Source organism: Anas acuta, chromosome 7, assembly GCF_963932015.1.
Source record: "Anas acuta chromosome 7, bAnaAcu1.1, whole genome shotgun sequence".
NCBI classification, from domain to species: domain Eukaryota; kingdom Metazoa; phylum Chordata; class Aves; order Anseriformes; family Anatidae; genus Anas; species Anas acuta.
Window position 1 is genome coordinate 37,084,035 of NC_088985.1, and position 22,969 is coordinate 37,107,003.

The 22,969-nt window shown below is 40.3% G+C and overlaps 1 protein-coding gene across 1 annotated transcript; it reads left to right on the top strand.

Moving 5' to 3' along the window:
* The first annotated feature begins 491 nt into the window (after window positions 1–491).
* On the top strand, window positions 492–20,529 carry GLRX3 (glutaredoxin 3). Its single transcript, XM_068689285.1, has 11 exons — window positions 492–646; window positions 4,791–4,899; window positions 7,592–7,666; window positions 8,268–8,469; window positions 13,316–13,488; window positions 13,585–13,646; window positions 16,394–16,451; window positions 17,520–17,572; window positions 18,639–18,678; window positions 18,759–18,851; window positions 20,260–20,529. The coding sequence occupies exons 1-11, from the start codon at window positions 573–575 to the stop codon at window positions 20,308–20,310; spliced, it is 990 nt and encodes a 329-aa protein (XP_068545386.1). The 5' UTR covers window positions 492–572; the 3' UTR covers window positions 20,311–20,529.
* Window positions 20,530–22,969: the final 2,440 nt, after the last annotated feature.

Sequence of the window (22,969 nt, forward strand, 5' to 3'; positions counted from 1 at the left end):
AAGGTGCATTATTTCGGTAAGGAAAGCGTTGACTAATAATCGTTTGTAAAGGTGAAGAGAAACTCCAGGTCTTGTTTAATCGGTTGATTACGGAAAAGTAGTTAAGTTAATCCATACTCGGACTTTATTTAGGTATCCTTAATTCTTTTTATGGATATTCTTATGCAGAACAGGAGTGGTCTTCATTTGGTGACCGCTTTATAGACAGGAACCTTTCAGCAACACACCACTGACTGATTTTTTTTTTTAATTTTCCTTTGAAATATCTCTAAGACTCGTGAGATAAGCGGCTGTTTTGTTCCTTCATAACGAGAAACCCTTTACCACAGCGTCTGACACCGCCAGGCACCACCACAGGACCCCCCCCCTCCATCCTCCCCTCAGCCCTTCCCGCCCTCAGCGCCTGCGCCGCGGGGCGGCTCTGCGCCTGCGCGGGCCGCACAGCCCGGGCTGCGCCCGACCTATGACGCGCCGCGAAGCGCCGCGAAGCGCCCCACGTGACGCGGCCCTCACGTGAGGGCTCCTCCCCCCCCCCCCCCCCCCTTCCTCCTCCTCCTCCTCCTCAGGCGGCCATGGCGGCGGCGGGGGTGGTGGCGGCGGCCGGCTCGGCCCAGCAGCTCGGGCAGCTCCTGAGGCAGCCCGGAGGGTGAGAGGGCACCGGGGGTACCGAAGAGGGGGTACCGGGTATTGGGGGGGGCGTTAAACCTCCGCTGGGGCAGGCGCTGCCTCAGGGGGCGGCCTGAGCGGGGGGCCGGGCCCCCAACGGCCCCCAACGGCCCCGCAGCGCTGGGGCCCGGCCCGGCCCTCCCGGCTGTGCCCGCACCGCGCTGGGGCTGCTCAGTGCTGGAGGGGGGTGCTCGGCGCCTCTTGGGTCAGCTCCGTGAGGTGGGGGCTCTGGGGGTGGTTTTGGGCTTGGTGTTTAGGGACGTGGTGGTGGGAGGGGGGTGGTGGGAGCCAGGTGGCCTCGGAGGGCTTCTCCAACCCCTAATGGTTCCAGGATTTTCCTCTGACTTGAAAGTGTTTGGTTTTGGTGTTTTATTTTTATGTTCCTCACTGCTAAGAAACCAAAAAAAGCAAACGAAGCTTCGCTCACTGAGCTAACAGCACACAACTCCCCCAAATCGTGTATATATATTTTAACTGATCTCATTTCTGAATTATGATAGATCTGAAAATATACACTAGCTTACATAGCTTACTTTCCGTATTTAGATTCACAAAATGAACGTGAAGGTGAGTAATGTCAAAACAATTTTAAATGCTCACTGAAATAATGAAATGGGAAAGGCAAAGTTTCTTAAAGGAATATTTTTTTTTAGAGATAAATGTTTAGATCAGAAACGCACAGAACTTCTAAGGTTCATCCTAATGCTATTTTACTGCTAACTTTGCTTTTTTAAAGGAATTGCACTTTTTCCAAGGTAATAGGATTGCTGCTAATCATTTGCAAATGTCGACACTTTACTCTGGTGCTTAATTTCTCAGGAGTTCTTGTTTCAGAAAAATTAATCTCTTGCATCAACTTATTAGTAAACACTGTATTACAGAAGAAGTGTAAATTTGAAGGTTTACTTTTTTCCAAAACGTTTACATTTTTAGAGTTTCATAAGATGAACTGAGTCAGCGTCTTCAAAGTTTTTGAGTCTCTTCTCTCATCGTTTTGTAGTCTGTTGTTTTGCATAGCCTAATGTTTTAGAAAAGTCAGTGTATAAACCCAAGTAATTTGGGCTGCTGGTCAAAGAATATAAGTACTTACTAAACATTTGCCATATAGGCTTAAAAAGTGGGTGGATTACAGAGCAATTATTTCCTAGATTTCCTAAGTAGAGAACATCTCACTGATCCGGTTCTACAGTCAACGGGCTCTTTGTTTTAAAGGTGAGCTTTGTGAGTCTGTCTCTAGCAATTTTTTTTTTTTTTAAGGTAGAAACAGGGCTTTCAGAATGTGTGACACATCCTTGTAACTTAGCTGCGGCTACTTAAGGTAAAGAAAAGCGTCAGTGATGGAGGAAGTGGATTTTAATTTTTGAGCCCAAAGTTTACCCCCAGAACGTGAAATATGGAATGATGCAGGAAGAGAAACACTGGGGCATGATATAACCTTTTTGTTTCTATTCTGTTTTGTGGGTAATGGTAATTTACTTTAGAAATAGTGTGGTTGAATATAGGAAATATGTTGTTTAGAATCACTAATCTGCTTCATTTTGTTAACTCGTATTTTTTTTTCCTTCTTTAACAATAATCCTTTGAATTACTTTTGTGTTTTTCAAGCTTCATTTAAAACGCCCAGGTACCGAGAGGGTAATTACAGAATTTAGGCTTCTTTGAGTGAACTTTTGTTTTAAAAAAACAAAAACCTTGGTGCAAATTAATTTAAAATAAATATTTAATTTTTATCTTTGTGAAGTGCACCACAGCTATATGTTGGTAAGGAAACACCAGGTTCTGGGGAAGTGAACGTTAAGTAGCTGTGATTGTCCCTTCTCTTTGCTTGGCACATGCAGACATTGGTGTGATGAGGTTACTGGTGTTTTGGCCTGATGTGGAGCCACAGACTGCTTCTGCGCGTTGTCCCCCTGCGTGGTTTTAGCCCCGGGCAGCATCCCTTGCCCTGCTTGCAGTTCAGCAGATGCAAATTCTTCCTACCTATGCAGGCATTGTACAGTTGCTGTGACAGCTTGACAACTGCATCCACTTTGTTCTCTTTTATTAAGCCTAGAAGCTTTAGGAGACCAAGGTAGAATAGCCTGTTTTGTCATGACTACAGTGACATCGTAAAACTTGATTTTTTTTAAAATATAACTTGTTCAGCTTTGGTCCATTTGTAGCAAGTTCCCCGAGCTCTTCCCGGTGTAAGTAAGCAGCGTGTGCCTGAAGAACAGTGCTGGAGGAGGCCTCCAGGTTGGAACTTCACATGAAGGTTGTGATGGGCAGGTACAGGAAAACCAACCCTGGAGCAAATTTCTCAATTACTCTGCATCAGAGCGTGGTCTGTTCCCCAAGATACCGACCTGCTGCTGCCTCTGGCGTTTTAAAATTCTCTCTGTTGTGCCCAGGCCCTCATGTGCAGATGGAGGATTCCTCCCCTATCCTGGTCTCCCCTCCGTTCATGGGCTCAGTCAAGCACTGGCTTAAAAACCTGCGTGCTGAGCAGAGCTCTGGGATTCATGTGTTACTTCGAGCACGAGACCTGAGCTTTCTCAAGGAGTCTATCAAATCCCATCTATAAGTAACGAATAAATCATTTAAATGAGGCTTTCAATGCTAGTGTCAGTTGTGGGCAGTGAAGTCAGTCCAAAGCTGAGTTCTCATAGTAGGAGAGCTTGTAGTTCTTGTTAATAGCACGGCTATTCTCTTGTAATTAAAGAGAGACTGTTTGCCTTGGGGATCGGTGGTGTTGGTGACTTGTGGGAAAGTGCTGGAAGAATCTGTGCAGATGGCAGCGCAGGAGGTGCTGAGCTGTCCCCGTGCTCAGGTCTAAGCCTGCGAGGCTGGTGCTGCAGGAAAACGGAGCTGTCCTGCCGTTCCTTGCCTTCAGCTGTCGCTAGCCTCTAAGTCCTGCCAAGTTTTAATCAGCTTTCAGAGCAGAACCTTGCTCTGACTGGTGGCACAATGGGAAAAAAGACTGCCCTAATTAGTCTGCATTTCTACCAAGGTTTCCTGGAATTGCTTTGGAAAATCAGCTTTATGAATTCTATAGTTCTGTGGCTGAATTGAATTCAGCTTTGTATTCACAATACGTGCTCAGATAACACAGCTGCTGTTCCGATATGAACGTTGTGCTGCCCACAGGGCTATTACAATTTATAGTGAACTTTCCTTATTTACTGATGAAAGACACTAAATGGCTTCTGGGGTATGGTTGTGTTGACTTCTGCATCTTTTTTGAAGCACGTTAAAAACAGTACACTGCATGGGTTTTATTCTGCATCTTCTGTTATCCAGCGGTTTTGACTTAAGCAAACCTGGAAAATGGAGTTGAAAATAAAATGCAAATATGTTGTCACTGTTGTCATCAAAGGCTGCGTGGTTGAGCTTGTGAGAGCTACCTCGTGGTACCCGGTTTGGTGGGATTTGCTGAATGGAGCTCTGGGATTAATGCGTCACATTGAGCGGTCACATGGCACCTGAGGGCTCTCAAGGAGTCTGTATCAAATCCCATTTATAAGTAAAGAACAAATCATTTAAATGCTGTGTCTGATTAATACCAAACATTCAAGGAAACCCTGAAGTTGAATAAGAAGTTGAAGCAGAATAGGGTGTTTAAGTCGCTACGGTACGGTGTTTTCAGAGAAGTCCCAGCTGACTTGAAAAGTTCCCACTTTGTTTCCCGGATAAGGAGCAAGGGGCAGTCCTGGCACTGAGGAGAGGAGCTGTGCTGAGGCCTACAGCTCCCAGGGCTTCTGAACCCAAAACCTGGCAGGGGAGAGATGTGGGGTGCCTGAGAGCTTCATCTTCATCACCTCCCAAGCTGCATCCCGTGATGTTTCACTTGATCTCTACTGTTCTGGCTGCTGCTTGCTGTCTGACGTTCCCACGGATGATCCTTAGCTATCAGAACACACGATGGTAGTTTCTGTGCATCACCTTAGCAGTGGCGTTGGGTTTTGGTGCAGTTCCTGAAGAAGCAGTGGGGTTGTCTTCTCCGCAAGCTGTAGAAAAGGTTCTCAGTTTGACTTGTTGATTTCTGTCTCAGGAAGATACGTGCGTTTGTGTGCGTGGCAAATCCAACTTTTATACTGCATAATTCTAACGTAAAAATAAATGCTGTTACTTTTTTTTTTTAATAGGTCTCTCGTAGTTGTCCACTTCTGGGCGCCATGGGCTCCTCAGTGTGCTCAGATGAACGAGGTCATGGCCACGCTCGCCAAGGAGCACACACATGTCACCTTCGTCACGGTAAGTCCCCAAGGCCAGGCAGCTGAGCTGGGCTTGTTTTAAGCAGGGGAGAGCTGTTACTGCCATGAGGGAACAGAGTGCTACAAAGATGAGTACAGCTGTTCTTGTGCTTGAAGACAAGAGTTGAACGTGTGGAAGAGGTATATCGAAAATTTTGTGGGATATAAGGTCTCGCTTGATCCAAACGTGACACTGCAAGCTTAAATAACATCTTCATTTTATCTTGGTATGGGAAAAAAAAAAAAGGAAACACATCAGTCTGCTAAGATACAATGAAGAGGTTTCTTTCATTAGCTACTTCATCTAACAAATCAGCCTTTAAAGTTGTGCCTGCAGCATCTTGGTCCAACCTCCTGTGTACAGCTGTATTTTTGCAGTGTGACTTTTTACCTGTGGTTTTGAGATGCCATTTGAAAAGAACAGTGTTTCTTAATTACTAGAGGTCTCTTTTGTTCCCACGATGTTACTAGTTGGCTGCATAGATCCCAGGATTCATATGGATATCTGAGTTGATTCTCCGTCTGATACTTAAGATAAACTAATTTTCACGAGGTTTATGGGAAAGACAATTTAAGCTTACACAACGTTGATGCTTGTTAATGAGATGCCTCTGATTGTGGGGGCAGGGAGTACTGGAACAGCCAGCTGTTTGTGAATATTTTCATTTGATTTATGACAGCTTTTAGTGTTTTTTTAATGATCCCTCTCTCGGTTGGTATTTCTTCCTGTAAAACAGGAGGATGGAACTATTTTAATTGCGTTATTTTATGAACTAGAGCATCAAAGGACTAATTCTCAACATTTTGAAAATTGGAGATGCGTGTTTTTATGGCGTTGTTTTAGCTTTTTTAATAGCTCCAAGAAAGTTTGAAAACTTCCTTCTTTTCTAGCCATGTGGCCATGTGTTGCAAAGCTGAGGCAATCACACCTGCCCCCTTAGCCCACCAAAACTCCTTTAGTGCTTTAGAGAAAGCACTCTACGGAAAGTCTTGGGTAAATTCTCTTTCTATGGATTTTCTTTTTTTAATTCCTCATGGGGACGTGTGTGGTTTTTGGAGGTTCTCTGTGTGATTTTGGTCTGTGGTCCAGAGTAGCCAGAATCTGAATCTTCTTTGGCCTTTTAGCTCAACAGATGGTCACAGCTGGCTAACGCAGAGTGGCGTACCGCAGTGCAAATCCTGATCAGTCGCATTCTGGGACAGAGCTAAGGAATAGTGAAATAAACTTCAGCACTGACAGTAAATCTTGAAGTTATTCTAAACGCAATTTCTCATGTTAGTTGTTGCATATCCTAATTCTAAGATCCTTGCCTTGGTTAAAATGGAAGTGTTTTTATGATGAGAAATAGAAACAGTGTTTTGATAAGAGCAAGTTACTGGAATAAGAAATGAAATCTGTTCTGTGTGTGTGAACCTTACCAGAGTGGAACATAAATAATAAGGTAAGCAGGAAACTTTACTGGAAAAGAAAAATTCATATGGATATGTCATTTAATCATCTTCCACTCTGAGGAGGCCAGCTAATTGAAATCTATTTCCAGGTTTCAGTTTACAGCTTTAGTTTCTCTGTTCTTGTTGGAGCACTTACAGGAGTAGAGGCAAAGATGAACTCTGTTCTGAGTTACTCTGTTGGGTTGTTCTGGTGTTCAGCAAGAGCCTGTATGGCTTAAGCAAATCAAAACACGCTGTAGTGTTAAAATATTCAGAGGTTTGCTACGTTTCAGCTGAGTGAGAACAATCAGTAATGTCTGAAATAATGCAGTAGGGTTGGACAAGAGGGCAGGGGCAAGCTGTTAAGTAGCTCTCGGTGCTTGTTCCTGAAGTGTCACCGTGTGGTTTGGGGAAGAAGGTTTTGAAAGGCTTTTTCTTCTATATTCTTGATCGCAGGCTTCTGTTTGAAACATATCTATTAGCATTTTTTTTACTGTTAACTCTGCAGTTGCTGTAGAGCTAGCGTTTTAAACACTTGCACTGTAACTTCTGTCCCTCAAGTAATCTTTTAGACCATGCATAGAAAACCATAAATCTGAGTCAATTAAAAGATGCATCTTCTTGATAATTTCCTACATTGTGTAGTTTCAAGGTGTGCCTTTGAAGGCTGAATAAGATTAGAACCAATAATCTAAACAAGCTTTGCACTCAATACCTAGTAGCCTTGTAGGAGTTAAAAATAAAATTTAGTAGGCATCAATAGCTTATTGAAGAAATGCTCCTTTTTGCTTCATAATTTGCAGAAGGCTGCATAAGTCAGTCGTGATGTACAGCCCCTAGAAATTAGTCAATAGAGCAAACAGCAAGAATTGCTGTGGGCAGAAAATAAGCACTGTGATCATGACATAACTGGGGTCAATGATTTATGGATTTCAATATAGTAGTAGCTGCATATGATTGAAAATTTACTAGGTCACCAGTGCACCAAAAATTTTATTCGCAGCCTCCAGGCATCTTTGGAAATGTGCAACAAAATAAAAACCTCTGAACCTGTTTTGACACTGTAGGCTCAGTGGATGACACGCCAACCCAGTGAGTCTCATTTAAATGCAAATATGTCACAAACTTCGGTATCAAATTCCTTTTAAAATGGATAAAACGTATTGAAGAACATTTTAGACAGGTTTGACATCCACAATTGAGCTTTAAAGAAGATTATGAAAATAAAACTATCTTTCTCTTTCCTTGTTCTTGTTTTTTAGCTGGAAGCTGAAGCTGTGCCCGAAGTGTCTGAAAAATATGAAATTAGTTCTGTTCCAACCTTCTTATTCTTTAAGGTAAGAGAAAATGGGTTTAAGAGAAAATGAGTTTATAATATGTATACTTTTTTTTATTACTGCTGGAAAAGCAGAAACTTAGTAAGAACTCTCACAATGAAGAAATGTTTGCGTGTCTGATCTATTCCATCCAATCGAACCTAAAAGAGTAAACAGAAATGATTCTGTGTAATATTTCAGAGGTTCCTTAATTGCTTTGGGTTTCATATAAAGGTTTTATTTTAGCTGTCATACCTTCTTGGGTCATATGTTTTGGTAATATTCCCTAGCTATGGTACTACAGCATGACAAAGTAAATGAGCAAATAATCTTTTGGTAGAAACAAGTGTGTATGGAGCACATTTGCCTGTGATGATAAAATTCAAAATATTTTCTTTATCGCTCTTTTAATAGCAAACTTTGCTAGTGTTAAGAGTAGCAGGCTAACAGAATGGTGTGAGTCTCGAGTCAGCTCGAACTAAAGATTGGCTGAAAGATCAATACAGTAATCCGCTCTGCATCTGAAAATCTCTATTTTTTATGGTGGTTTTTACTATTTTTTATGACAGTACAAATTCTGGGTTTAATCCTTTAACACAAGCCTGTGTGTTGGCTTTCCTAGAATTCTCAGAAAGTTGACAGGTTGGATGGTGCACATGCCCCCGAGCTGACCAAGAAAGTCCAGCGCCACGCGTCCAGCAGTTCCGTGTCTGCTGGCTCCAACGACAGTGCAAAGGAAGATCTGACTGCGCGTCTGAAGAAACTCATCAATGCTGCCCCTTGCATGCTGTTCATGAAAGGCTCTCCGAAAGAGCCTCGTTGTGGTAAGGATTTTCTGAAGTTCATGTTCAATATGGCAACGCTTGCTTCAGGCTGTTTTTCAGAATGACTCGGTTGTGTGGAGTTACATCCCAACAGTGTGTTGCATGCTTAGAAACATGAAGGTGTTAGCATACTGCTTATCTGCAGCTAGAGCACTGCTGTTCCCTTGCTTAAATTTTGGAAATGGAATGACAAAACAGGTGCTTCCCAAAGAACGTGTGCAATACTATCCCTGAACTGGGAAACTTTTCATGAGGTTCAGTTGCTGTTTATTTTGTGCCTTGTTACACATGTTAAAAATGTAACATAGTCTGAAGAGAATGGTTCAATTCAAGGAATAACAAGAATTGACTAACCTCTGGCATTGCTGTTGCCATTTTGGAAAAAGAAAAGTCATTCCAGCTGTTAAAATTGAAAGACGGTAGTATGATTCTGCCAGGGTGGAAATGATTTTTCTTAAGCCTAATGCTTTTAATCCTTGCTCACCATCTAGAGTGTGTGATTCCCAGCTACCTTGAAGAGTTGATCTGTACTGGGAAAGCTGATAAATGTTGAAGAGCAAAGTTGTTAAGCACCATGAAGCTGCCTTCCTTCTGCTCAAGCAGTCGAGAGCTTGCTTTGGGGAACTGACTCTGTAGAGCCTTCTGTGATGCTCTACAGGAGGTAACTAGAAGGATGGGGACTGCTCGACCAGGCAGCACTCTCGGCAGTGCTTGCTTGGTGATGGCTTCCTCTTGTTGTGGTGTAGCTCTGTGGGCATCGTTTTGGCAATTAACACAATGCTCTCCAGGTTGCCTGCTTTGAGGGTAATCCCCACCTGCCTTCTGGGGACAGATGTCAGGACAACAGCTTCTTTAAGTTAACCTTCACTTGTCAACCTGCTCCTCACCCACCAGTCTTTTTGCCAATCCGTTAGGGGAGTGCATGCTTAGCTCCTAGTTTCTGTGCTTTTATTTTCAGATGCACCTTTCCCCCAAAGCCCATATCCCACCTTGGGAGGAGGGGAGAAATAAATAATTGAACCAACCAAGGAGCAAAATGTGGTGTAAGAAAACACCCACAACCACTTATTTGTTTCTCTCTGTGTGTACAGAACACATGGGCTTGGTGGAGTGAGAACAACATGGACTTGTGATATGTGACTTGCAAACAGCCTCTGCTGTTCTGCATTGTGTCTGCGAAGGCTTCACCTTACAGGAGAGCAGTTTACTTTTTGGGAGCTATGCTGTGGCTCTGTTTATTGCAATTGGTGATGAGGTCGGTAGAAGCAGTAGGTCTTCTCATTACTTCAGGTACCCTTGGGTCAGGATCGGTGCTTGACAAAGTTTTGGGTTGTTCCGAAGTAGATCTGTGAGGTGCAGCCATACATCCTGCAGTAACCCCAAGTCGTAGGGCAGTGCTCTGACGAGCCCCAACAGTTGGTGAGTACGTTTGGGGTGCCTGTTTGGGGCAGGTTGTTGAGCTGTGTGTTTAGGTTATGCTGTGCTGGCTGCTGACATGGCAGTGCTATAGTGAGCTGTGCTTGTGCTGTGAGTTTGGCGGGTGCGTGGCGAGCTGCGAGGGGAGGCACGGCTCTTGCTGTGTCCTCGGTGGGCCCACAAGTGCTGTGCAGGCAGGGGCAGCTCTGCCCTGACCTGCTGCATGCTTGGCTTCTCCTTACACCCGAGGCAGCCACAAGGCTGGGCAGCACCAGCTGGCAGTGTGGGCACGGCACAGCTCCTCTGCAGGCACTGAGCAGGCTGCTGGGCAGATTTAAAGGTATGTAGGAAAAAGACCCCTCACGGATTTGTGTGTGTTTCATTGATGGGAGAGGCTGTTTAAAAACAGAAACCAAAAAGACATGTTGAGGCATCAAACCTAAGGATAGTTAAGTACTGTGGCATAAACCCAGCATGGAAGGTGAATTAAAAGTCTAACACAGGTTCATGTGCTTGTGTTAATGGGGTCAAGTAGGTATTTCTTCAAACTTTCAGTTCCTGTATTTGATCCCTGGTACCCCCTGAAAAATACAAAGGAGGAGCTTACCTAAATAGATGCATGTATTAAAATGTAGTGCAATACCCAACCTCACCCGAATGTACAGCTGTGTATTTTGTAGTTAGCCTAAAGCAGGCACTTTGTTTGCTTTGATAGCTCCTGGCAGTAGCTGGGAGGTGTTAGTAAGCTGGGTCAGACATCCTTGAATGGACACAGCCTTTTTTGAGGTGAAATAAGGTAACCTTTTGTCAAAATCTTGAAATCTTTTTGTAGTTTGTGGCTCCTCCATTGGAAAAAACAGCAAAGCATAGGGTAATGTAAGCTCTGTCCCCTCTGTGTGGGTCCTGGCAGCTGTAGGTGGTTGCTGTGGTCGTTGGGTTATTTCATCAGATCCCTTCGGCCTGCGATAGCATTTATTTGCTTCATTGATGAAGTCATTTATTTAGGCTGAGTGGCATTTGTGACTTTGTAGATAATTGCTTAAAATATTTTGTTCAGTTTAATTATTCCATGTAATGTGTGCATAGTATTTCCTCAGAAATTCAACCTAAATCTTTTGTTATGAAAGTGAAGCTGTTCTGGCACTTCATCCCTAAGCATAATACTTGCAGACTGCTACCATAACCCTTCAAAATGAAACACAGCCAATCAATCTTTCTAGTTTGCATGTAATTGCCTACAGCTAAAATAAAGCTTCCCCCCCACTGCCTCTTACAGTAGAAATGAGCTAATGTATTGGTGATAGAATAACCATCAGCAATCAGCCTTTAGCTGTTTGCTAATGAACTCCCAGATGTATGGAAAAATTCAGAATCTGTGTTTTACTTCAGGCTGTACATGAACTTAACACTTCGGTTGTAGAAAGAAAAGCAACTTAGATGCCATACATATAAATACTGCTACTTCATATCTCAATAAATTGCAGATTGTGAAAACTGCAGAAAGCTGTAGTAAAAATCCATATTTCAAAAACTAATAGGCGGTCTTGCAAGCTGAAATCAAAGGTTATTCTTGTATGGCACTCTGAGTCGTTTTCTAATTTAAAGCTTCTTTTTTCCCTTTATTAAAGCCTTTAAGCATCGTCTTTTTTTAACATTTGTGTAGAGGTTTTCATCTGTCTGCACAGCACGTGTTGGAGTTCTTTTAGGAATTAGTAGGATTGCAAGGGCATTTGACTATGCAAGAATGAGTTAGAGAAGATGTAAAACATTATCACGTGGTGTTATGGGCAGATGCTCAGGGATGGCTTTTGCAAACTGCATGGCACTGTGATCTAGTGGGTTTGTATTTCATTAGAAGGGCTGTTCACTAGAACAGCAGCAGTAGGTGTTGAAATATTTTGGGACAATAACACGTGTTAAAAATGCAGCAAAACTTCAGAATCTTTCAGTGCGTGGCTATGGATTTAGCAGTTCCTTCTGAATAGCTTAATTTTTGTAGCAGGGCAAGTAGAGGAGCAGTGGAGTTCTGGATCGAGACCTGCTCGTTAGCTCTAATGATCCAGTCCTTGCCTACCTTATGCTATAAAGTACAGCAGACCTCTTCCTAGCCATTTGCTTTACAGACTAAATATCTGTGCTGGACTGTGAAACGTGGTAGGCTGCTGTCTTCTGCAGAGGACCATTTGTGCCTCTGCGTTGGTGGAAGTGTTAAATGGATGAAGGTGACATTGAGCATCAAAGGCTAAGGTTTCTTTTCAGATTAGCCCGTAAAGAATGGACTTGTTGACTTGAAGGATACAGCCTGGGGTGTGCGGTTGTGGTTTTAAAGTAATTTCAAAGAGTTTCTGTGGAGAGTAATTGTCTTAAAATTTTCTTTTGGAGACACCAATTTCATGTTTCACTTTAATAAAAGAGAATGGCAAATTTGAAATAGAAAAGAAGGAGAATTGTTTGGAAAATGAAATTTTATGTGCGTTTCCCCCTAGTGTAAGAAGATTTAGTTAAGTTCTGTAATACCAGAATTTTCACAAATGCAACTTTTTATAGAAGACATGATGATTTTATTTGGAAGAAGATTCTTAGTTACAGAAGGGAGTAACTTTTTTTCTGAGGTTGGACACATAATTTATAAAATCTGGATGTTTACACTGTAATATTCACTGCTTAATATCCTTCAGAAGAAAATGTCAGAGTAGGGCTCAATGAAAATTGGTCATAAACGGAGAAACAAAGCATGGTATGCAAGTATCACAAGAGTGGTTAAATAGTATTATATACTCAGGGGAACACAGAGTTTAAAAAATGGAGGAATCTGCATTTTTACCCTGAAGTAGGAAAGGACATACTCTTAAAATAAAAGTATTAGGAAACAAACATTAAAGCCAAGTTTCTCAGTTAAATCGGTGATGTAGTAGTGGATTTGAATCCCAGTTCTGCACTGTCAACTTCCACTGGTTTTGGTGCAACAGAAGGAAGGTCAGTAGTAGCTAGAGAAATGACAGCAGCAGAGAAAATGATATGCCAGTGGAGGAATGAAATGAAGGCTGCTGAAGATGCTGTTACAGTTACTGAGCAGCTTTTCGTGTTTGTGAATGCTGCATGGAGAAGAGCTGGAGGAGACAGAATAAGAGTGCGTTTAGCTTTAACAGTGTGTTGGAACAACAGGCAAGCATCTGAAGGTTACTGTGTAGTTTTGCATGTAGGGAAGCTCCAGGCTTATCAAGCTGTCTGTGTACTTGTAATCCCAGTAATAAACACACTTTTTCCTCCTTTATACTATTTGAGAATATCGATAGAGCAATATATAACACATTATAACTTATTGGGAATTTCCTATATGGAAGAATTGCATATTTTTTTACTGAATGAAGCTTAATGCAGATACATCAATACTGTGCTTAAACTTACATATTTATTTTCTTGTTTGCAGGTTTCAGCAAACAAATGGTGGAGATACTGAACAAACATGGTATTTCATTTAGCAGTTTTGATATTTTTTCTGATGAAGAAGTTCGTCAGGGCCTGAAAACATATTCTAATTGGCCAACTTATCCACAGTTGTATGTAGCTGGAGAGCTTATAGGTGGACTTGATATTATCAAGGTTAGATAATGAGAAATTTCTTAATCTTGGTAATAGTCAGAAGCATGTGGGTTTTGTTTTTGCTCTTACATCTGATTTTTCTTCTCCAATCCCTAGGAACTTGAGGCTTCTGGAGAACTGGATACAATCTGTCCGAAGGCACAGAAGTTAGAGGACAGGTATGAGGTACTATGTTGTTATTTTAAGGAGGTCTGTTCTTGAGATTTTCTGTCTTTTCATTTTTACAAAACACCTATATTTACTCCCTAAATTCCTGTTCTTTATCAGTAAGTTGGAATGGTTTAAGTTGGAAAGACTCAAGGTCATCTTTAAAGATCACCTAGTTCCAACCTCCCTGCCTTGGGCAGGGGGATACCTCCACTAGATCAGGTTGCTCAAGGTCCCTAAATTTCCTTTCAATTACAGAAATCCTATAATCTTTAATTCAAGTTGATTAACATGTTCTGTTTTCTATACAGTAAGCATTTCTTTATATAAAATTACTAAGCCGTACTGTTATTACAGGCTTTGCTTATTACCTTTATAATTGGTTAATTTTTTATTATGGCAGGAGTGTATAGATTTTTGTCTTTTTTTAACAAGAATTTATTCTTTAAAGGTAACTGAGAAAATCCCCTTCTGAACACGCTAGTAACTTCTGCTAGCTTTATTTGACGTAGGCTTCATAGCTATGATGTTATTGTAGGCAAAATACTTAGGCTTCTGCTCATTTTTCTTGATTACTCCTGTCCTTCAGTTCCTCTTTTCTTTCACCTTGGCCACATGAGCATATGTTGCATCAGTAGGCAGCGCTGCTTCCTGAATCAGGGGTAATGTCTGGAAACCAATTTGTCCTCCTTTAACCTTCCTGTTTGAAGATTCACTCCTGTTTGAAATTCCGACGTGCCCCAGGCAGTCAAGCTCCATACATCTGACAGGTCGTTCTCTTTGAGAAGATGCTGGTGTGTGTGGCACTCCTTTCTGGTTTGCGTGAGCAGTGCTGCTAAGACATGCAAACTGAGGCTCATTTACCAGCAAGGTGGCCTGTGCCTTGAAGGCAAATATGTAAGCAGAGATTTCCCACTTGCTGTCTGAGGACGGCAAGAGCAGGTTTTAAGGAATGCTAGGTGAGACTGGTGCTGGTCTTCTGGTTTCTCAGCCTAGTGGAGAACTAATTTGATGAAACTAATTTTGATAACAGCAATGAAGGACGCTCTCAGAGTTGTGTAGTTATAAATTCCCTTTTCACTTGTGCTGTGCTTGAAGTTCATGTATTGTTACTCCAGGAGGGTAACTTGTAAATTGTTTCAGTGAGATCACAAAAATCCTCACCTCTTGCAGGTTAAGACTAAATTATATCTAAAAATGAGATTGTGACCATGTTACTTTCAAGAAATCTGTTCTAGAAATCTTCCTTTAATCTTTTTGTTAATCTTCTTGCAAAATTGCATACCCTGTAACTTCCCTGAATTTAAACATCACTTTTTGCTTTGCCTGGTCTGTTTGAGGGAGAGAAGACAACTTGAAGTGTCCTACACTTGGCTTTAATAGACCAAAATTATTGATATAGCAAATGTCTCCCTAAAGGAGCAACAGCATCTTTTAAACAGGCATATGAATTTTATCAATTCTATCCAATTTTGACACAGAAATGGTGTGAAGGCAAACTGGATGAGTCGCAAGATGCTTCTTGTTGCCTGGTTTATTCTTGCTTTTTAAGTTAGGTGCTAGTTGATGAGGTTAACGTGCAACAGTTTTTTTCTGAGGTCTGCTTTCTGTTGACACCAGGGAAGTTTTTTACTCTGACACATACTAGTTTTTCTTTGTAGTTAACCTCATGCTTAATTTTGGGGTAACTTCCATCTCTTTCAAGCTGTGCTCACTATATCAGTCGCTCATAAGAAAAAAAGAAACACCTACGGGCTAGCTGCTCAAATGTCTTAAGACTCAAGAAAGTGAAGGAAATTGATAGTGGAATACAAGACGGCATTAACTAGATTCTGTTACTCAGTGTTTGATCTCTTCTAATCAGTGAACTGTGTCATCTTTTGAAAATTGCCTGGAAAATGGACTCTGGAAATCAGCTTGCTGTAGTGAGGCAGATCTGGAGCATGGGGAACCAGCTCAGATTGCAGTAGCTCATCCTTGCTGGAGGTGTTAGTTTAACTCTTGCTTTTTACCCTAGAGGTGACTTGGATGGAAAAATAGGTGGTTTTAGGTTTGTAGCACAGGCTGTAGGTCACCAGCAAAACATCTGTATTTTGCAAAGCCCTGGGATTCTCCAGTCTAGGATTACTTTGCATTGAGTGAAACTTCAGAGAGAATGCCCAGCTGCCATGTGTTTTACAGAGGGTAACATGCCTCTAGAAGGAAACTGTTGGACAGCAGCTTCTGCTTTTTCATCAGTTGTCACAGAAGGACTTTCCTAAAAGCAGAGGGAAAGGTGGGGACCGTCTGGTTTTGTGGGTGAACCAGCAGCAGCCAGGGCACAGTGGACCTATTCCTGAATTTCAGCAGTAGTTTGTCTGTAGTGATTGTGACTGATTCTAGGAATGGCTTTTCTTCACAAGACTGCCTTGCATGTAGAACAAGAAACATCACGCTGTATTCGGTGTGTGGAAAAGCAATATATGAGTAAATACACATATTGTGTGAAAAATAACCAAAAAGAATGTTTCTCCTAAATTTGTTGCTGCTAGAGGTCAATCTAGAAAAGTAAATTGTTGCTCTAAAAGTAACAGGATTGTTCAATTTCATTTACTAAAAGTACTGTAAACAGTATAAATGGAATTGCTTGTAGTGCTGCTTTAAATGCATTTGCTGAAGCTGTAGGTTGCTGTCTTTCCACTTCTTGCATTTATTTTCTTGTTGAAACAGAGCTTGAGAAATAACTGAGCTGTTTTGTCTTTTTTCCTGCTTTCTGTAGGCTTAAAGCCTTGATAAACAAAGCTCCTGTGATGCTTTTTATGAAGGGAAACAAACAGGTAAGATTTAAAAAAAAAAAAAAGTATATTATGCAACACTTTCAAACAGCTAGTTACTTCTTTTCCTTGCTTAATAAAAATCGGTGGTTCTGGGAAGGTATGTCTTTTTATTTGGTACTTCTGTGAGTAATAAAAGAACACTCTATATTTTACCTGATTGAAATATATTGCTCACATGTTGATAGCATTGTTACAAACCAAGCATGAAATACTCCGATTTTAGTGACATCTGTCAATTGATCTACAGTGCAGGAATGAATGGAAGAACTGTGCATGTCGTTTTGGTCTTGGCTTATTGATCGTCTTTGCAGATAACAGGTTTTCTTCTGGTGTACTGAGTGCTGTCCCTGGTGTCTGTCCTACTTGAAGCGTACTCTTTGACTATTACCTGACACTTTAACTTTGGTTACATTTTTTTTTTGAAGTTTCCCTCTGATGACCTGGTTGGATTGGGTGCCCTATCCTCAGTTTCTGATTTTATTATGCTTTCACAGCTGCTTTGAAAACCATGGGTGCTCTGTGTCCTCACACTGTCAATGTAAAGAGTTTGCAGTACGTAATTCAAATTAATAATTGGAAGTGGGAGTTGCTGTACACGTATTTTTATATTTATTGGTTGGCCATAGTGTGCTACTCTCTCCAGAATGGTTAAGGAAAGGGTGGAGTAAGTCTCCAAATAATCTGTTTTACAAATGCATGCCAGGCATACACAACCTATGTATGACTTTGGCTTTTTGAACATTAGGAAGGCTCCAAAGCCCCACTAGTTTCCAAGATAATATCACCAAACCTAGAAAACAGATTCACCTTGCATCACTTCGCAGCTGAGGAAAGTGGTTAATATTCTCAGACTTCTCATTTACTTCCAAGTATGGAAAGAAAGATCTTCAGTAGAGTTTGAAGCTTAGAGTGGAAAGAAGAATGAAAAAAGGATTAGTAGTATTGCTCATTCAGTCAGGTTGCCATTAGCAATAAATTGATAATAGCTTTAGTGTAACTTGGAGCTGGAATTCTGTTCATTAAATATAGCAGAAATGTGTTCTAATGTCTGTGTGTTTTGCATTCTAGACTGCAAAATGTGGATTCAGCAAGCAAATTATAGAAATCATAAATAATACTGGGTATGTAAGTCTCTATGTAATTTAGGAAGCCAGTTTTGTTTTAACAACTGCAGTTGAATATTTTCCAAACTCGTTATTTATGGTGGAAGACTTCCCAGAATGTCATTTTCTTTGCTCAAAAGTGTTTGAGTATCCCTATATAAAAGCCAGTAGTGTAAATCCCTACTCCGTTCATTTGATACCAAGTCAAACGTGGTGTGTCTGATATTGCACTGCTTTAGCTCTGCTGCATAGTGATTGTCTTGCTCTGATTGAACAGGTTATTGCAACAGTAATTTTTTTGCTGTTGACATTAAAGAAATCCTTCCACTCTGATAAGCAGCTCCTCTTAGAGGTCCCTCTTGATCAGCTTCCTTAATCTTGGAGCCTCTTGTTATGTAGTCTCAATTTTCATCTTCAAAGCAGTTACTTCTGTAGTGAGAGAGAGCGAGGGATTAATATCATCTTTCTTTGAATAAACCCAGGTGCCATTTGTACTGCTGGTGTGAGGTTAAGCAGTTGCCTCGATATATAAATGTTAGAATGATTTATTGGCTTAGATGACAGACAACTAGAGAAGGACTGTAAATATCAATATACAGTTTGGAAATAAGTAGCGGTTATTCAAATTGTTATTCCCTGTCATTGACCCTTGAAGGAATCTATATACTTTCCAGTCACTGAAGACTGACAGATCTTTGGGTGCAAGGAATTTCATACCACAACTCAAATATGAATCAACCAGTACTCAAATTTGCATTGGCACTTTATTGTGGGCGTTTTCATGTATTACTTGCAAAAAAAAATAAAAATAATAGTTGCAGCTGGATGATCCCTTAGTAAAAACTTCTAAAGTATGTCTTCTCTTTTTTTTTTTTTAAAGCTAGTACTGACCAGAATTGCTTTGAACACATTTGGCCAATAACAGTATAAACCATACGTCTTAATTTTTATCACATCATGTTCTCATTTGTGCATTGTAAGGAGTTTCCCATGACACTAGATATTTGTTAGATTAGTTCTTGATGCCTGTGAAGCTGATGTTTTTCTTTATTATTACAACCCCTTTTTTTTTCTCCCTTTCTAGTGTTGATTATGAGACATTCGACATACTGGAGGATGAAGAGGTAATTAAGTCTTTCCATCACTGGTGTTTGTCGTTACTCTTCCTAAAGTTGAAGTTTACAGTTCAGGTTGCTTTTCTTAGGTGCGGCAAGGATTAAAAACCTATTCTAACTGGCCAACGTATCCTCAGTTATATGTGAAAGGTGAACTTGTTGGAGGCTTGGATATCGTTAAGGTAAGAATGGGAGAATCAATGTAAATTGCCCACTTGTTTTAAAACTCGAGAAATGTTTTCTGCCTATAACATCCAGAAATGGCTGTGTAGTGGCCGTGGATCTTGAAACTGAGCGTCTTGGTTGTTTTTAGTGTGACTTCCATTAGCTCAACATACGCTTGAAAGGAGCTCTAAATCTCTACCATTCTCATATGCCAAGATTTATCAGTGAAATGTATTTTCTTGACAGCAGTCAGTTACTGTTACTGTAAAGACCACTTTTACCCCGTGGGTGTATTTTTACAGGTTTCTCTTCTTAGTTTTACTTCTGACATTGCTTTTCTCAAATAAGGTGGGTGAGACATTTTTTCCTACCAAAGAGTCTCATTCCTGGAAAAAAGTAAGGTTTATTGTAGTTGTTTGAACAGACCCCGAAGCAACAAAAATAGATCTGCATCTGTTACTGTGGTTTTTGATTTTTGTAACAGCAGGCACAGTGTTCTAAACCCCAAATACTCTTGAGCCCATTCTTGTCTGAATGTTTTATAGCCAATTCCTCAGACATTGTAACTCTTGGGAAGATGCAATCAATAAATCTCATTTAGTTCTAAAAATACTGGTATTACTTAAATTATATAGATTACTTTAATTTTATTTATTTAACAAGTGTGTGGGTTACTTCAGTGATCAGTAAGTATAGTCTTGGGCATTGCAGAGATGCTACAAAATACTTCTCTCACTGGTATTTAAATATAATTTGTCTATTTGTGTTGTTAGGCTGTATTCGGTTCCCAGTAAATTGTATGGGTAGATGAATGTTGTCAGGACTTTAAAGTGCATTCCATTACACAGCATAATATGAAATAAAACTGAGATAGAGCTGTTTCTCTTGAGATGTGGGAAAAGAATACACACTCCACAACACAAGTTATTTTAAAACCATTTCCTGGTTTTCTCTATCTGTTTAGTAAGTTAAGGCCTCAAAATTTGTATTAAGCCATGAAGATAATACATGCAAGTACTTCTTATTTATAACTCTTGTAAATCTCATTGTCGGGTTTGACAGATTTTGCTACCAGCACACATTAAAAGAGTGGGTGATGTTTTTTCATTTTGGATGCTGTAAAATTTTGTATATGCTTAGATATATCTAGAAGGAGATATTCTGTGGGATGTTTACCTGTTGAAGTTGATAACAATTCTTTTGAAGGTTTCTTTTCCCTAAATAAGCACTCTTTTACTTGATAGACACAATTTGAATTCAAGATTATGAACTTTAAAGAGTCTTGGTCAAGGGAGACCTCTAGTGGGTCGTCTAGTTCATCCCCTTAATAGCCACTGAATTGATCTGTAAACTGTCCCTGTTGAAATTGTGTTAGTGTAATCACAAAATGTACAGAGAATAATTGTTTTGTACATTTCTTTACAGGAGCTAAAAGAAAGTGGTGAACTGTTGCCTATTCTGAAGGGAGAAAATTAATGTCAACGGACAGCAATGGGAACTGAAGTACTTTGAACAATTACTCATTTATAGATTATATTGGAGCAATATACAACTTAACCCTGTGGAACTGATCAGAAGTAAATAAAGGCTTCTTATGTACTCTGTATTTCACAAGACCATGTTACATGTGAACATGTATTTCCATTGAAGATAAAAAAAAGTCAAGTTCTTCAATTAAAATACAATGCTGAAGAAGTTTGGGGTTTTTATTTGTATTTCTATGTATTCGTTGCATCCAGCTGTTCAAGAGTCAAGTAATGTGTTGCACTACTGTATAGGACTAAATTGCATCTTTCTGGGGCCCAGCTATCATTAGGAGAATATTAATGGGAATACCTCTGTGGTATGGAGTGTAATAACTTTCTGTCCCTGCTAATATTTATTTTAATGTCTCGTGAGTGAGAATGCTGTTGAAACCTTAATCCGGTGCACCATTAGGAAGTTGTTATTAATGAGTTTCAGCTGTATAATGTGCATCTTCATTATTTAAGCAGGTACAGTAATTGTTAATTTCAGATATTAGTCCAATTTTAATGTAGCTCTTTGGACATGTTTAAATTTTAGTGGAAATGAGCCAATAAATGCAATGATTAGGCCAGTCTTCTGATGTATTCGGTGTTACTTCATTTAGAAGGAAAGGTGTACTCTCTGGGCTACAACTTCTTTAGTTGTATGTTAATATAGAAATCCTTTTTTCTGGATTTTTTTTTATTTATCTTTGTTTCAGTACTGGTAATACTAATAAATATAATGAGCTCTAACAATAGGCTGACCATCAGACCAGCTACAGCACAGGTATACTTCTAAGTGTGTCCTGGATGTTTTACCTCGGGGGAAAAATAAAGCAGCTTCAAAAATCAGAATACAGCACAGTCCGTGTTTTCTGCAGTGCTGACGGGGAGGGTATTTCTCTTCAAGGAAAGCACCTCTTGCTTTCAGTCTGAGTTCCTAGCATCTGTGCTAAGATTATTGAGCTGTTTATTGCAGAGGATGGTTTTGTCAGTGAAATACTGAAATACTTTTGGTGAGTTACACAGAGACCACTGTGTGTGACAGCGATATCAGCTGCTACAGATTTCCAGCTGCAAAATGCTGGTATAAACTGTTCTGAGTGCATTGGCCATATACAATAAAGACAAGGACACCGTATTCTTAGAGAGGTCTGGAACCTGAAGAGGAGCAGGCGCTGTTTACAAAACCCAGCAAATGAAATGCTGGCGAGCAGAGAAGTGCCCAAACCTCCCCAGTAGTAAATTCTGAGCGGAGAGGTATTGCTGAAAGCCTATTGCTCACTGTTGTGTTGACTGTGCTTGCAGAGAAACACCTGTATGCTCAGATCTGCAGCCAAAAATGTTTCTGGAAAGTTGCTCCCTTGTTAGGAGGGGTCAGGACTGAATGCGTGCTGTACAAAACGTGCCTGATGGATTAGGTGATGTGAGGTTTTAGGCAGCAGCTGAGGAAGAAGGTTTTGGAAACAAGTTTGGGCTTTGTTGCTTAAATTCCATTTAAATCTATTGGAACTGGAACCTGAAGCAAGACTGTTTTGAGATGTAGTCCCAAACTACTGAAAAAGTTGTGTTACATAATTCTTAGAATGATCTGTATTTAATTCAAGCATTAACTTTGTAAGAATAATTTTAGTCACTATTTTAAAAGTATATCTTACAACTTTAAACCTATTTTAATATCTATTAGAAGCAGGGCAAGATTTTTTTTTTGAGAACAGGCTTTAATCAGTGTCTCAAAGTGAATTGCAAATGCATCCAGGCAGTTGTCAGTAATTATAACCTACTTTATTTAAAAACAAACAAACCCCAAAAACCTTAATAAGTAACATCCTTAGGGTCAGATTAGGAGTTAGAAGCTTCAACTAAAATGAGACTACATACAAAAATGCGACTAAATACAAATTCTATTTATGTAATAGCTTTTTTTCTTTTTAAATGCCTTTTTCTTTAAATTTTTTTCCTTGAAACTTCATTCTAGTGGAGTTTAACTTCCCAGGATTTATAGAGTCCTCACAATACATTTAGACATGTGAAAGACCAGCAGTGAACAGCAGTTGTTTTTCTGAGATATTCTTCCTATACTCCATATAATCTAGTGCTACACTTCTTTCACCAAAACGGAGTTTATTCTTGAAGTGAAAGTACTGTGCTGCTTCAGAAACCTGGGATTATTTTTTCTTTGGCATTGTTCTCTCAGCTTCTCATTGTGGGCCCATGCTTTGGTAATGAGCAACACTTGAAATACGTGGTATCATTTTCTTTTTTTTTTTAAATCAGAATTCATTGTAAAGTAACTCAATTTAAGTCAAAATGTCACGCTGTTCAGACAAAGCCAGACTTTCTGGAAATAAGCACTTTTAAAAGTGCTTTTCCCAAGGACCACTTTTCTCAGTGGCTGTCCTGCCCGTGCCTGGATGCAGTGCCGGGGGGTGCCCGTGCATCACTGAAGAGCCCAGCTTGGACAGGGCTGCTCCAGATCAGGGTGTTAAATGTGGCAACTGGAGTATCAGCCTCCTGTGGCTTTATGGTATGAGTGAAGCATCATCACATCGGAATTTTGTGCCGGTGCAGTTAAAAAGCATTAGAAAGTGACAGTATTTTTGCACTGCTGTGTTGTGGTTACACCC